At 31.0% G+C, this 13,625-nt stretch overlaps 1 protein-coding gene across 3 annotated transcripts; it reads left to right on the top strand.

Annotated features, from left to right (window-relative positions):
* Positions 1–212: 212 nt before the first annotated feature.
* LOC106435679 lies at positions 213–12,379 on the top strand. 3 transcript variants are annotated; one of them, XR_007326183.1, is made up of 24 exons: positions 213–423; positions 515–704; positions 2,150–2,473; positions 2,545–2,646; positions 2,740–2,799; positions 2,870–3,099; positions 3,171–3,294; positions 3,365–3,545; positions 5,549–5,577; positions 5,669–5,820; positions 5,909–6,011; positions 6,084–6,179; positions 6,263–6,318; positions 6,402–6,525; positions 6,606–6,668; positions 6,771–6,830; positions 6,907–7,068; positions 7,157–7,230; positions 7,316–7,409; positions 7,508–7,644; positions 7,726–7,806; positions 7,893–7,998; positions 8,097–12,008; positions 12,090–12,379. XR_007326183.1 is itself a non-coding variant. In XM_048762770.1 (23 exons), the coding sequence occupies exons 1-23, from the start codon at positions 347–349 to the stop codon at positions 8,169–8,171; spliced, it is 2,700 nt and encodes an 899-aa protein (XP_048618727.1). In that variant the 5' UTR covers positions 213–346; the 3' UTR covers positions 8,172–12,009. The 3 variants fall into 3 exon arrangements, 1 of the variants encoding a protein (XP_048618727.1); XR_007326184.1 differs by having other exon boundaries at positions 268–423; positions 505–704; XM_048762770.1 differs by lacking the exon at positions 12,090–12,379 and having other exon boundaries at positions 8,097–12,009.
* Positions 12,380–13,625: the final 1,246 nt, after the last annotated feature.

Genomic DNA, 13,625 nt, shown 5'->3' with positions numbered 1-13,625 from the left:
GAACCAAACAAAATAATAATAATTAAATTTTACCGAAATAATAATAATAATTAAATATTGAACGAACCATCTGGACATTACACAGTATTGACTAGTAACATATCCACGCAAAAAAAATTAAATACTTTTTAAAAACCAATTGGTTGTTGTGTGCGAAGAACAAGCATAACTACCCAATATCTATACATGTAGGTCCGCCTCTAGCCATGCTTCTTGACATAAAGCTTTAGAATGAGAATCACGTTATCTATCTGTAATCATTAATGTGAGTCAAATATAAATGTCTCTCCGGACTCGCCTTTAGCTTCTGCCTAATCACATTATCTGTTATAAGTATAAGCAGGGTATGAGCGAATGTAATTTTGTTTCCACAAGTCCCATCTTGAGATCAAATCTACTTTGTGCCAGGAAAAGAAGACTAAGGTACTTTTCTCGTCTACATTTCATTGATTCCTTTTATCGTCGGTTTTGTCCAAGAATTTCAAGAAAATAACTTTTGAATAGGAAATAAAAGGAATAAAATGAAAGTGGCGGTGATCGGAGGTGGAGTAAGTGGGTTAGGAAGTGCCTACGTTCTTGCAAGGGAAGATGGAATCAAGGAGGTGGTGTTGTTTGAAAAGGAGGAATCGTTTTTTGGAGGCCATGGTAAAACGATGCGTTTGGAAGGAGTTGATTTAGACATTGGATTCATAGTCTTCAACCCTGTACGTACGCTTCCCAGTTATCTTTTTCTAGAATTATTAATTAAATAACCATCCTAGTTTTATAAATGGAAACCGTGATTTTAAGCAATACTACATACAGTATCATTTTGCATAATAACTTCTCATTTTAAATATAAGTCTAACATACTCCTCCATATTATTGTTTTAAACTTTTCACGCAAAAGTTAAATATATATTTTTATTTATTATTTTTACCAATAAAGTTTCACCACTCATTACATTATAAATATTTTTTTATTTTAAAAAATAAAAACATTAATATTTCAAATACACAAACAAAATCTAAAACATTTATCATTCAAATACGGAGAGAGTATTAGGTTTATCATAAATGTAATAGAGTAAACCCTATCATGTATGCTCTTGAAGAGACAGCTCAACGGTTGACAGACCATTAGGCTGTTAGTAATGCTTACTATTCACTCAGTTTTTTTTAAAGTGTCAATTTGACATTTTTTATACTGATTAAAAAATTGTGAAAATGTATTGATATGTTTATTGACTATATATATTTGATATAAAAATTATTTATAAAATCAATGCAATTTGCAATTAATATTAAACCAAAAATAAGTATAATTTGCATTTCAAATTTCAAAATTACACATTTTGTAAAATAACATTTTTTAGGAAACATAAGGAATAATATGTTTAAGCATGGGAACAAAATTACTGCCAGTAAAAAAGATATTAAAAATACTACCAATGAAAAATCTGCAAACATAATATGCAAGGGAAAATTAGCCAAATTCAATGCAGACTTTGTTATTTATTTTTTATCCATAATATCCATATAGTCAGAAACATCCAAGATTTTAATCCAATTTATCCAAATTATTCGATATTTTATCCAAAATATATGATATTTATCCCAAATTACCCGAAATAACCGGAACCGAATGAGAACCGATTTTTTCGGGTATTTTCTGGTTTCTAGTTTTACCATCCGAACCGAACTCAAAACTATCCTAACCAAACCAAACCGAAAATATGCTGTGTAGTAAAAGGATCTTCTAGCTCCCTATGCGACCTACTCGAAATATCCGAACCGAACCAATATCTGAAATGCCCAAGCCTAGATGTGTGTTTGTATCCATTGAATGTGCAGATTTCGATAAGTCGGGGTCCGGTCCTGATCTTCTGAGTACGCCCAATTGAAATTGCCTTTGTCAACATTTGCAATTATATTAATTTACGTACCTTAGTATTGAGTTTCTACGTTTCTTGCGAACGAAGTTACAATATTGTAACGGCAAACAATATATTTTACAAAAGTATGTTATGAAACGGAACATATATTTAAAATTTACAAATTCTTTTACTCTTTTTCTTCTTATCCCATGTAAACGAAACATATAAACTGCATTTAAAAAAAAAGGTCGAAACATAAGTGGGGTAACGATCATGAATATGCATGTGATTAGGTTACGTGTCCGAACATGATGGAGTTATTCAAGAACTTGGGAGTAGACATGGAGGTTTCAGACACGTCTTTCTCAGTGAGCCTCAACAATGGCAGAGGCTACGAATGGGGAACCCGCAACGGACTTTCAAGCTTGTTTGCTCAGAAGAGAAACATTCTCAACCCCTATTTCTGGCATATGATTACAGAGTTTAATAAGTTTAAGGAAGACGCACTAAAATATATCGAAGAGATGGAGCGTAACCCTGACACTGATCGAAACGAAACCTTAAGAGAGTTTCTCAAGTCTCATGGATACTCTACCTTGTTTCAAAAGGCTTACTTGGTGAGTTTTAGCGTGTTTTTCCCCATAATTTCTTGAATGACAAGAAAGCTTAATTTATCTTGTTGGGACAGGTACCAGCATGCAGTTCGATATGGACATGCCCACCAGACAGCGCCCTTAACTTTTCAGCTTACTCTGTTCTTTCCTTTTGCCGCAACCACCATTTATTTCAGGTTCTTATATAATTCAAAGAGTGTTTTCTAACTTCCATGTCTTAAACCAAAAATAAGAGTGTTCTCTTACTTCGCTTTTCATTTCATCCTCAGATCTTTGAGAGGCCACAATGGATGACTGTTGCAGGTCGCTCGGAGACTTATGCCGCAAAGGTTCCTAGTTATTACAACTGTATTTATATACTCGTGCATGGTTTGGTTACATACATTACTTGTGGATCAGGTTAGAGTAGAACTGGAGCAACGAGGATGTAAGATCCGAACAAGTTGTAATGTACAATCTGTTTCAACATCTGAGGATGGTTGCATCTTAGTAACAACCGAAGATGGATCTCAGGAAGTATTCGATAGATGTATATTAGCTGTAAACGCACCAGATGCTCTGAGATTGCTTGGAGAAGACGCCACCTCTGATGAAACCAGGGTTCTTGGTGCTTTTCAATACGCTTACAGGTGACCACATACATTTACTTATCTGTTTAGGTTACATTATTCAGATTTATTAACATGTCTTCAATGTGTAGTGATATTTATCTCCACCGTGATTCTGATCTGATGCCGCGGAATCGTGTTGCATGGAGCGCTTGGAATTTCCTAACAAGTTCTGAAAATAAAGCGAGCCTGACACATTGGCTCAATATAATTCAGGTATATTGATGACACGTTTGGATCGAGTTTACCATAATATGATGAGATTGGAACTGTGTTTTCCTTGCAGAATTTTGAAGAGGAACAAGATTCATACTTTCTCACACTTAATCCTGAAGTTAGCCCAAAGAAGACATTGTATAAGTGGACCTCTGGTCGTCCTCTGCCATCTGTTTCTGCTTGGAAAGCTTCACAAGAGCTAAACAAGATTCAAGGGAAGCGTGGTATATGGTTCTGTGGTGCATATCAAGGTAGCGTCTAGATTTTCTTTTGTCACTCAAATTCGTTTTAAGAAAATTTACTCATTCCACATTCATTTTAGAAAATATTATGGAACTAGGTGTGTTGCCCCGCATGTGCGGGCACAATAATTTTATAAATATTTTTTAATAAATGTATTATCATTCAAAACCATTAGAATAAGTTATTATATTGATAAATTTAAATAATTTAACAGTAAATTTAATATCAAAATTTTTATATAAAACAAAAAAATTAACTTAGAAATATTTTTACTGCAAATAAATTTAGAAATATCCATATCTTTTAAATATTTGATAATAAACTAAATATAAGCATGTGGTAGTTTTTTTTGAAACTCAAACATTTTTATAAATTTTAAAAATATACATGACATTGTAAATTTTAACAGAATATATCAAATATGTAGATTTGTACATGAATTTACATGAACATCCGGATTTGTAATATGAAAATATATGGAAAAGAGAAACTGAAGCAATGTATGTTTATCCTGATTTTTAATAAACTGAGAATATAAGTTTGTAATACAAATTACAAACCATTAGGATATCATATCGAACAATAAAATATCATCTCATCAATAAAGAGCAAACCTAGAGCATAACGATACATCAATTGTGTATTTCTCTTCAAACACGTTTTCCGTTTTTAAAAATTTTAATTATAATAATTTATGATTAACTAATGAAAAATATAATCATTTATTAAGGATACCAACAACTTTAGCCGCTCCCACTTTTAACGTGAGAGATTAAAAATCACTTTACAAATAATAATATAAAATAAAATTATACATACACAAAATAGTTCTTAGAAAATATTATGAAACTAGGATTAAGACCTCCTTAGGCATGGTGAGTTTATTTGTATATATTATCGACAATTTTTTTTATATATATTTGATTATTTTATTTATAGATATACAATATTTTTTTGTTGTTATTATATAATTTCTTTCAGGTGGACCAAATCAATTTTTATTAAACTAAACTATAATTAATATATCTTAAGTTGATCAGATTGGACATTAAACAAATTATGATGCAAAAAAACTTTATTTTTTTCACCGAACACATTCTTGAAAAAAGTAAACAGTATTATTTTCACAGTTGAATTATTTTGACTTATATATTCCATATGTTTTTGAAAGATTTCAGATCAACCATCGAACTGATACATGTCATTTTAATGATTTTAGTCGTATGCTTAAGGAAAACTTACTTTTTTTTATCTTAAAGTCGTTTTAAAAAATTCAAAATATAACATATAAGAAAAAATATAACATATAAGAAAAATATAACATATAAGATTTCCTCATTTTTGTAATTTAAAGTCATTTATTTTTTAAAAAAATATAACATATAAGGTTTCCTTATTTTGTAATTTAAAGTCATTTAAAAAAATTCAAAATATAACATATAATAAAAAATCTATTTTTTTAATTATATGGTTAATGTGATTGTTTAAAATTTTTTAACAATATAAATTTAAACAAAAATGAAGAAGGATGCAAAAATTGTTATCAAATCTTTATTATTCATAGTCATTAATTGTCATATATATGTTAATCATATTAAGCAATTCCGTATCTTTTATTTTAGGAAAGAATACACGCTTCTTATATTTTGGGTTAATATAATGTTTCCTAGTAATTGAATTTGGACTAACATTTTTTCAATTGATCCGTAAGCTGCCACATAAACTAAATTGACATCCTAATTAAGTGACACCTAAAAAAGTTTTTTTTTTAATTAGTACAAACTTAAGAATACAACTTTTTAAATGATCATCGATTAATATATAGGAGATTACACGTACACAAGCCTATAAATAAATTTGGTAAGTACGTTGGTCTATTTTAACCGAATATGGACTAGTACGAAAACAGTGTCAATCTCTAGCAAGACCCACCAGATTTAAAATAAAAATGATAGAATTGAGTAACCCTAATCCATGTGAATATTCATTTGGTTCCTTTACAATTTTGCAGGCTCTGGTTTTCATGAAGATGGGCTAAAGGCATTGATCATTTCTATAAAATAATCCAATTCATTGTTCCTCTTAATAGTTTTTTTTTGTGTAAACTGAAAGTTTGTTTATATTCTAACAGGCTGGTATGGGGGCTGCACAAAGTCTGCTAGGGAAAGATATGGTTCCTCTTCCGAGCAATCCAAAACATATGGTCCCATCTCTAACCGAAAAGGGGGCTCGGTTTTTATTTACTAGATTCTTGAGACATTTCATATCAACCGGTTGTGTAACGTGAGCACTCTCCTCTCTCTATAATTCCTAGCTTCATTTGCATAACAATTCTTCAATATTACATATAATTATTTGTAAATTTTAACAGAGTATATGAAGAAGGAGGAACAGTGTTCACTTTCAAAGGAAAGGATTTGAGATGTAACTTAGAATCTGTCATGAAGATTCACAATCCTCATTTTTACTGGAAGGTTGGCACGTAGGATCACACCATGTTAGAAGAGCTCTTTAGAACTTGGAACATTGATGATTTTTTCCCACAGGTTATGACACAAGCAGATTTAGGACTTGCTGATGCCTATATAAATGGAGATTTTTCTTTTGTTAATAAAGAAACAGGACTTCTCAATTTGATCATGGTATGGTAATGCACTTATTGAAGAACTGAGATTGAGTAAGAAGCTTCTGACATCTATCTATCTTCTTGATTAAAAACTTGCAGATTCTCATTGCTAATAGAGAATTGAACTCAAAGAACTTAAATCTTGCTAAGAAAAGGTAAAGTTTCAAACATTCAGCTAAGTTATAATGCAAGATTTCACTTGTCATGTTACATTCCTTTTTTCTAATGGATTTTGTAGGGGTTGGTGGACACCGATGTTTATGACTGCTGGTTTAACATCTGCAACACAGTTCCTAAAGCATTTCTCTAGGCAGAACACTTTAACTAAAGCTCGAAGGAACATTTCACGTCACTATGACCTTGTAAGTTGTCTTATGCTCACATCCTTTCTGTCTCATGAGGTAGGGTTCTTGATTTACTTTATCACTTGATATTTTTACAGAGCAATGAGCTTTTTGCTCTATTCTTGGATGATACCATGAGTTATTCCACTGCGGTATTCAAGGTGGCAATGAGATTTCCTCACTCTTTTATTTTTTTATTTTTGCTCTTATGTTATTTTGCTACGAATATAACTCTAATGTTTCTCCATTTAACATTTTAATAGTCAGACGATGAGGATCTGAAAACTGCACAGATGAGGAAAATAAACCTTTTAATTGATAAGGTATAGGATAACATAATCTTCATGATTTAAATCATGATTTTCTCTCATTTTTACTAAGTACATTTGCATATTTTAGGCTAGAATAGAAAAGAACCATGAGGTTTTAGAGATTGGATGTGGATGGGGAACTTTGGCCATTGAAGTTGTGAAAAACACTGGATGTAAATACACTGGTATTACACTATCTATCGAACAGCTTAAATATGCAGAAGAAAAGGTTAAAGAAGCTGGACTTCAGGTTTGTGTTGAACAATCCATTGATTGATTTTTTTATTTATGATCCCACCAAAAGGCTATAACTAAGGATATAACATATGAATCACCAGGATCGGATTACATTTGAGCTTTGCGATTATCGTCAACTATCTGATGCTAAAAAATATGACAGAATCATATCTTGGTAATACATTTATTTCTTCTCTATTGTATAGAACTGCTTAACCTGTTTTATGAGTCTATAACAGCAGTTTTGGAATGTTGTTCAGTGAGATGATAGAACATGTTGGCCACGAGTTTATGGATACATTCTTCAGTCACTGTGAAGCTGCGCTTGCAGAAGACGGGATCTTTGTCTTGCAGGTAACACTTGTTTCTTTCATTCATATTTCCCTTGGATCACGTATCATAATAACAGTTCATAACGTTTGACAGTTTTTAATGTTTACCTATTATAACAGTTCATATCGATACCCGAAGAGCGTTACAATGAGTACAGACTAAACTCGGATTTCATAAAAGAATACATATTCCCCGGTGGATGCCTTCCTTCCTTAGCCAGAGTTATTTCTGCCATGGCCTCTTCTTCTCGGTTGAGGTAAAGTCTTTTTTCTTTATCAGAGTTTAGCTTGAAATATATGTATTTTCTCTACTCTCTTCCTAACCTAAGAAAATACAGCGTAGAAAATGTTGAGAACATTGGGCTTCATTACTACCAAACATTGAGATGCTGGAGGAAGAACTTCTTGGAAAATCAAAAGTAAAATCTGTAACTTTTATTTTTATGGTTGGAATCTTTACATTTGCACTCGTATCCCATAAAAAAAAATTGTTATTTGTAAACAGACAAATCATGGATCTTGGATTCGATGATAAGTTCATAAGGACGTGGGAATATTACTTCGACTATTGTGCAGCTGGTTTCAAGACTCTTACTCTTGAAGACTACCAGGTAACACATTAAACATAAACGTAACCATGCCTTTTTTCCTCAGTGTCACTAAAAAAATACTTGATTGAATAGCTTCATCCGTTTGCACAACATTGTAGGTAGTGTTCTCACGTCCAGGGAATGTAGCTGCATTCGGAGATCCATTCCGTAACTTCCCTTCTGCTCATAATTAAATAAGAGTAGAAGAACCCTTTCAACACTTTTTAAGTACTACTCTCATTTCTTGTGCTGTTTCCTATTCATAGTTTGCGTGTGAAAGCATCTGTAAACTTAAAAACAGAAAACTGCGTTCATGATTGATTCTGCATTCTGTACCAATAATCTCATATGTCTAGACCATATATCAACTTATTCTACATCAAAAAAATCATATATAACCGCCTTAAATAATGTGTTTTGATTTTTTTCTCAAGCTGTTATGGACTGATTCACTTTCATAAGACCTTGAAAAAAAACTATTATACAACATTAGGCAGCTAATACATGTTCTTTAGCAAGAACAGCCTTGGCCTCTTGGTGATAGGTTTCTTCCTTTTTATTATGGCCACTTTTAAGAGTCCATATTGCAAGGGATATCTTTAGAAATTACGAAATAGAACATTGAACTTTTAGTCAAATCATAGCTGCATGTTATTTTCACTAATATACATTTTTCCTAAAATCGAGAATTTCAGAGAACCTATACAATTATGCAGTTATAAAATTGTGCTACCGCACTCGTTAATTTTTTTATACTGTGTTTGGCAGGCGATAGCAGGATATTACATGATTTGGTAAGGCCGTAACCACTGATTTGATAATCACCTCCTTTCCCCTTTTGGTAAAGAACTTAAAAGTCCATCCATTAACTATGTTGTTTAAACGATCATGTATAAAACCCAAAACCCGTATTTTCAATCCTCCCAGATTCTCTGGTATTTCCAAATATGATCTTATCCCGCCTACATTCTGTATCCCTAAATTATCACGCATATCATGCCGAGTAGACTCCTCAATCTTATATCCAAATTGAATGGACGATTTCAGGAAAAATATCAGCTGGCCCGATAATTCATCATATTCCTTTAAGATCCTTAAAATAGTTTGACACTCATCCTTTTGGGCCTTACAAAAAAATAAGCTATCGCCTACAAAGAGTATGTGAGATATCGGAGTATAGGACCTAGCCACTTATATCCCCATTAGTTGTTTCTCTCTCTTTGCGTTTTTAATATCTACGATTAAAGCCTCTGTGCACATGATAAATCTTAGTAAAGCTAAGGGAGAAGACTTCTCAAGAAAAATGAGTCAAATCCACAAAAGATCAAACATTACATAATTTCAAACATATAATTTTTTTCACTAAAATCTTTTCGGAAATCTCCGAAGACTTCTCGGGTAGACTTAAATTTTAAGCAAAAAATTTTAAGCAGTAAATTAAAATATAAGCGGAAATTTAAGCGAACAATTAAAATTTAAGCAGGAAACTTAAATTTTAAGTGAAAATTTAAATTTTAAATTTTATGAAAGTTAAAAGTATATCTTACGATTTAAGAAGACACATTAAATAACATGACTTTATATTCTTGAAGATACTTAACACCTTTAAAAGTTAAAAATATATTTTGAAGTTGAAAATACAAGGTTTACAAAAACTAACGTAGAAGACTTTTGGGGAAATCATTTCTCATTAGCTAGAAACATTAATAAACATGAATATTGATAACTTCATAATTATCACCAATTAAGTTATGAATTAATTCAGTAGCCTCTATATTGACTAATATACATGAATTAACAAGAAAAGATTAAAAAGTTTTTTATTTATTTTAAAAAAAATGAAATTTTATTAAACATTAACCCAAAGAATACTTCTAAGAAGCCTACCATTTCTGTCATTTTTGCAGCTGCAAATTTACAAAGGAAGCCTTCCAAGGAAGTCAAATCTACATAAGACTTCTCGAAAGTCTTCCTTTGTAAATATTGGCTTACTTTTGATTTTGAAATTTTTTCGAAAATACCAGAGAAGACTTCAGATAAACATGTTAATTTTACAATTGCTCGAATTGTGTCAGAAATTTGACTTTCTGGAAAGTCTTCTCAACTATCACATTAAACTTTCTCACTGTCGGTAAAAGTCTACGTACGTTACTTTTGCAACCGACCCATATTTGTCTTTTTGAGAAAAAACTTCGACGGAAGTCTTCTATCATAACAAATGTTTGACCAGAATCACAGAATAAAAATCTGGAAGTCTTCAAAAATCATTCTTAGATCCATTGAGGTTCATGTTTTGCTTCTCCAAGCACACATCACTTCTTATTGAAAGATACCCACTAGTTCTTGACCAAGAATTATGAACTTGAGTAACTCTAATAAACTTATAAATTTTGAAATAAAAAATTAGGATTTTTGGATGAAATATGAGAGGAAATGAAAGGAAAATGGTTTGAGTCTGTAAGAAATAAAAATATGAAGATGTAGATGTTGATTTTATGTACATTTATAGCTTTAAATTGATTGTTCATGGTGGTTGGTGTATTGACAATAATGACAATGTTGTAAATAAAAGAGGAAGATGATGATTGAGTATTTTTTTTGTCAACAACAAACAGATTCATATAGACTCTGTAAACCAAACTGGTAGCTCCGCGTCCATATGGATAACAAAAGACGATTGATTTCTTGCACTGCGTGCTAGACTGTCCGTCCTTTAATTCTGCGTCTGTGGTATATGGATGATCTCTAAACTGTTGAAACTTCCCTTCAATAACTTTATATCATCCAAATAACTTGCAATGGCTGGTCACTCTTCAGGTTCAGAAACCATCTTCACCAATTGGGAACAATCTGTTGCAAATGTGACGTTTAACTGTCTTAGATTCCTCATACATTTCATAGCCCAAATAAAAGCTTATATCTCCGAATGAAGATGATGATTGAGTAAAATAAGCATTTTCAAAAGGAAAAAAAAAGAAAAAAAAATTATTGACATTTTCGTTAATAATTCAAAATTTCTTGAGTGAATATGAAAAATGAAAGTTCCAAAAAAAATCATTGGTTAGTTTTACATTTGACTTTTTACTTAGAGTCGTTTTTGCAAAAATCTCTTATATATAAAAATCATTTTAGATTAATAACTTAACATACATTATTTTAAAGACATAAAATTGTATTTACTTAAATTATAAATAAATAATATATAATATGTTTTCATAACATGTTATTAGTAACTATGAAATACTTTTATACAAGATTGAAATTATTAACATATTTTAAATTTTGGATTAACAATTATGATGACAAAAAGAAAAGATCAACAATTATATATTATCTAAATAGTTAATTTTAAAATATAATTTTTGATAAAAATAGTCTCTCCTTTTCGAAGCATATATCAGAATCAAGTTATGCTTAATTTAAATTATTATTGTAACAATATTTGTTAAAATTAGGTAGACCATAACATTAACACATCACCATATGAGCAGGCGACGTTGACAAATGTAAGATAGACAATCTTGTCTTTTTGGTAAAGGATTCGACTAATCTTGTTTGATAGTCGAATTAATTTTGAACAAACCAAAAAAAATAATTAAATATTGAACGAACCAAACAAAATAATAATAATTAAATTTTACCGAAATAATAATAATAATTAAATATTGAACGAACCATCTGGACATTACACAGTATTGACTAGTAACATATCCACGCAAAAAAAATTAAATACTTTTTAAAAACCAATTGGTTGTTGTGTGCGAAGAACAAGCATAACTACCCAATATCTATACATGTAGGTCCGCCTCTAGCCATGCTTCTTGACATAAAGCTTTAGAATGAGAATCACGTTATCTATCTGTAATCATTAATGTGAGTCAAATATAAATGTCTCTCCGGACTCGCCTTTAGCTTCTGCCTAATCACATTATCTGTTATAAGTATAAGCAGGGTATGAGCGAATGTAATTTTGTTTCCACAAGTCCCATCTTGAGATCAAATCTACTTTGTGCCAGGAAAAGAAGACTAAGGTACTTTTCTCGTCTACATTTCATTGATTCCTTTTATCGTCGGTTTTGTCCAAGAATTTCAAGAAAATAACTTTTGAATAGGAAATAAAAGGAATAAAATGAAAGTGGCGGTGATCGGAGGTGGAGTAAGTGGGTTAGGAAGTGCCTACGTTCTTGCAAGGGAAGATGGAATCGAGGAGGTGGTGTTGTTTGAAAAGGAGGAATCGTTTTTTGGAGGCCATGGTAAAACGATGCGTTTGGAAGGAGTTGATTTAGACATTGGATTCATAGTCTTCAACCCTGTACGTACGCTTCCCAGTTATCTTTTTCTAGAATTATTAATTAAATAACCATCCTAGTTTTATAAATGGAAACCGTGATTTTAAGCAATACTACGTATAGTATCATTTTGCATAATAACTTCTCATTTCAAATATAAGTCTAACATATACTCCTCCATATTATTGTTTTAAACTTTTCACGCAAAAGTTAAATATATATTTTTATTTATTATTTTTACCAATAAAGTTTCACCACTCATTACATTATAAATATTTTTTTTATTTTAAAAAATAAAAACATTAATCTTTCAAATACACAAACAAAATCTAAAACATTTATCATTCAAATACAGAGAGAGTATTAGGTTTATCATAAATGTAATAGAGTAAACCCTATTTCAAAATAATTAATGTGTGGGTTAAATGAATTCAATCTCTTGTAGCTCGTTATGTATGCTTGTGAAGAGAGAGCTCAACGGTTGACAGACCATTAGGCCGTTAGTAATGCTTACTATTCACTCAGTTTTTTTTAAAGTGTCAATTTGACATTTTTTATACTGATTAAAAAATTGTGAAAATGTATTGATATGTTTATTGACTATATATATTTGATATAAAAATTATTTATAAAATCAATGCAATTTGCAATTAGTATTAAACCAAAAATAAGTATAATTTGCATTTCAAAATGACACTTTTTGTAAAATAACATTGTTTAGGAAACATAAGGAATAATATGTTTAAGCATGGGAACAAAATTACTGCCAATAAAAAAGATATTAAAAATAATACCAATGAAAAATCTGCAAATATCATATGCAAGGGAAAATTAGCCTAATTCAATGCAGACTTTGTAATGGGCCTTGCTACAGTGCCGGAGCCACCTTAGGGCAAATTATCGATATGAAATCTACAAATTTTAGTTTTTCTGTTTATCTCCAAAGTTATTGTTGCGGTGAACTGGTCGAGATCTCTCTTTTCACCCATATGTCTTCAGTTCAAGTCTCATTGGTATACTTGTCAACCTATCTAGAATAATTATGACCAATGTAAAGCTAGATTTTAGCTCCGCCACTGCCTCAGCTATACAAAGTGAGTTTGATACGCAACTTTTTTGAGTCACGTGTGTGTTCTTCTTCTTCTTCTTCTTCACTCAGTTAGTAAGGATCTTTTGAAGGTTGAGTCTCTATGTTTCTTGATTCAAGTCTCCGTTAGAAAAATATATGATTTACGTTTTAACTAATAAAATTATTATAGGCTGGTCTAACTCCGAATGAAATTATAGGTCTATAACTTGAAAAATAAATAACTAAGTGCCTAGTACATAAGACCAGCCTAAAACATTCTCATACATAAG

Source organism: Brassica napus, chromosome C7, assembly GCF_020379485.1.
Source record: "Brassica napus cultivar Da-Ae chromosome C7, Da-Ae, whole genome shotgun sequence".
Lineage (NCBI taxonomy): Eukaryota > Viridiplantae > Streptophyta > Magnoliopsida > Brassicales > Brassicaceae > Brassica > Brassica napus.
Note: the sequence above shows the minus strand (reverse complement) of the source record. Positions and strands in the feature narration are given on the sequence as shown.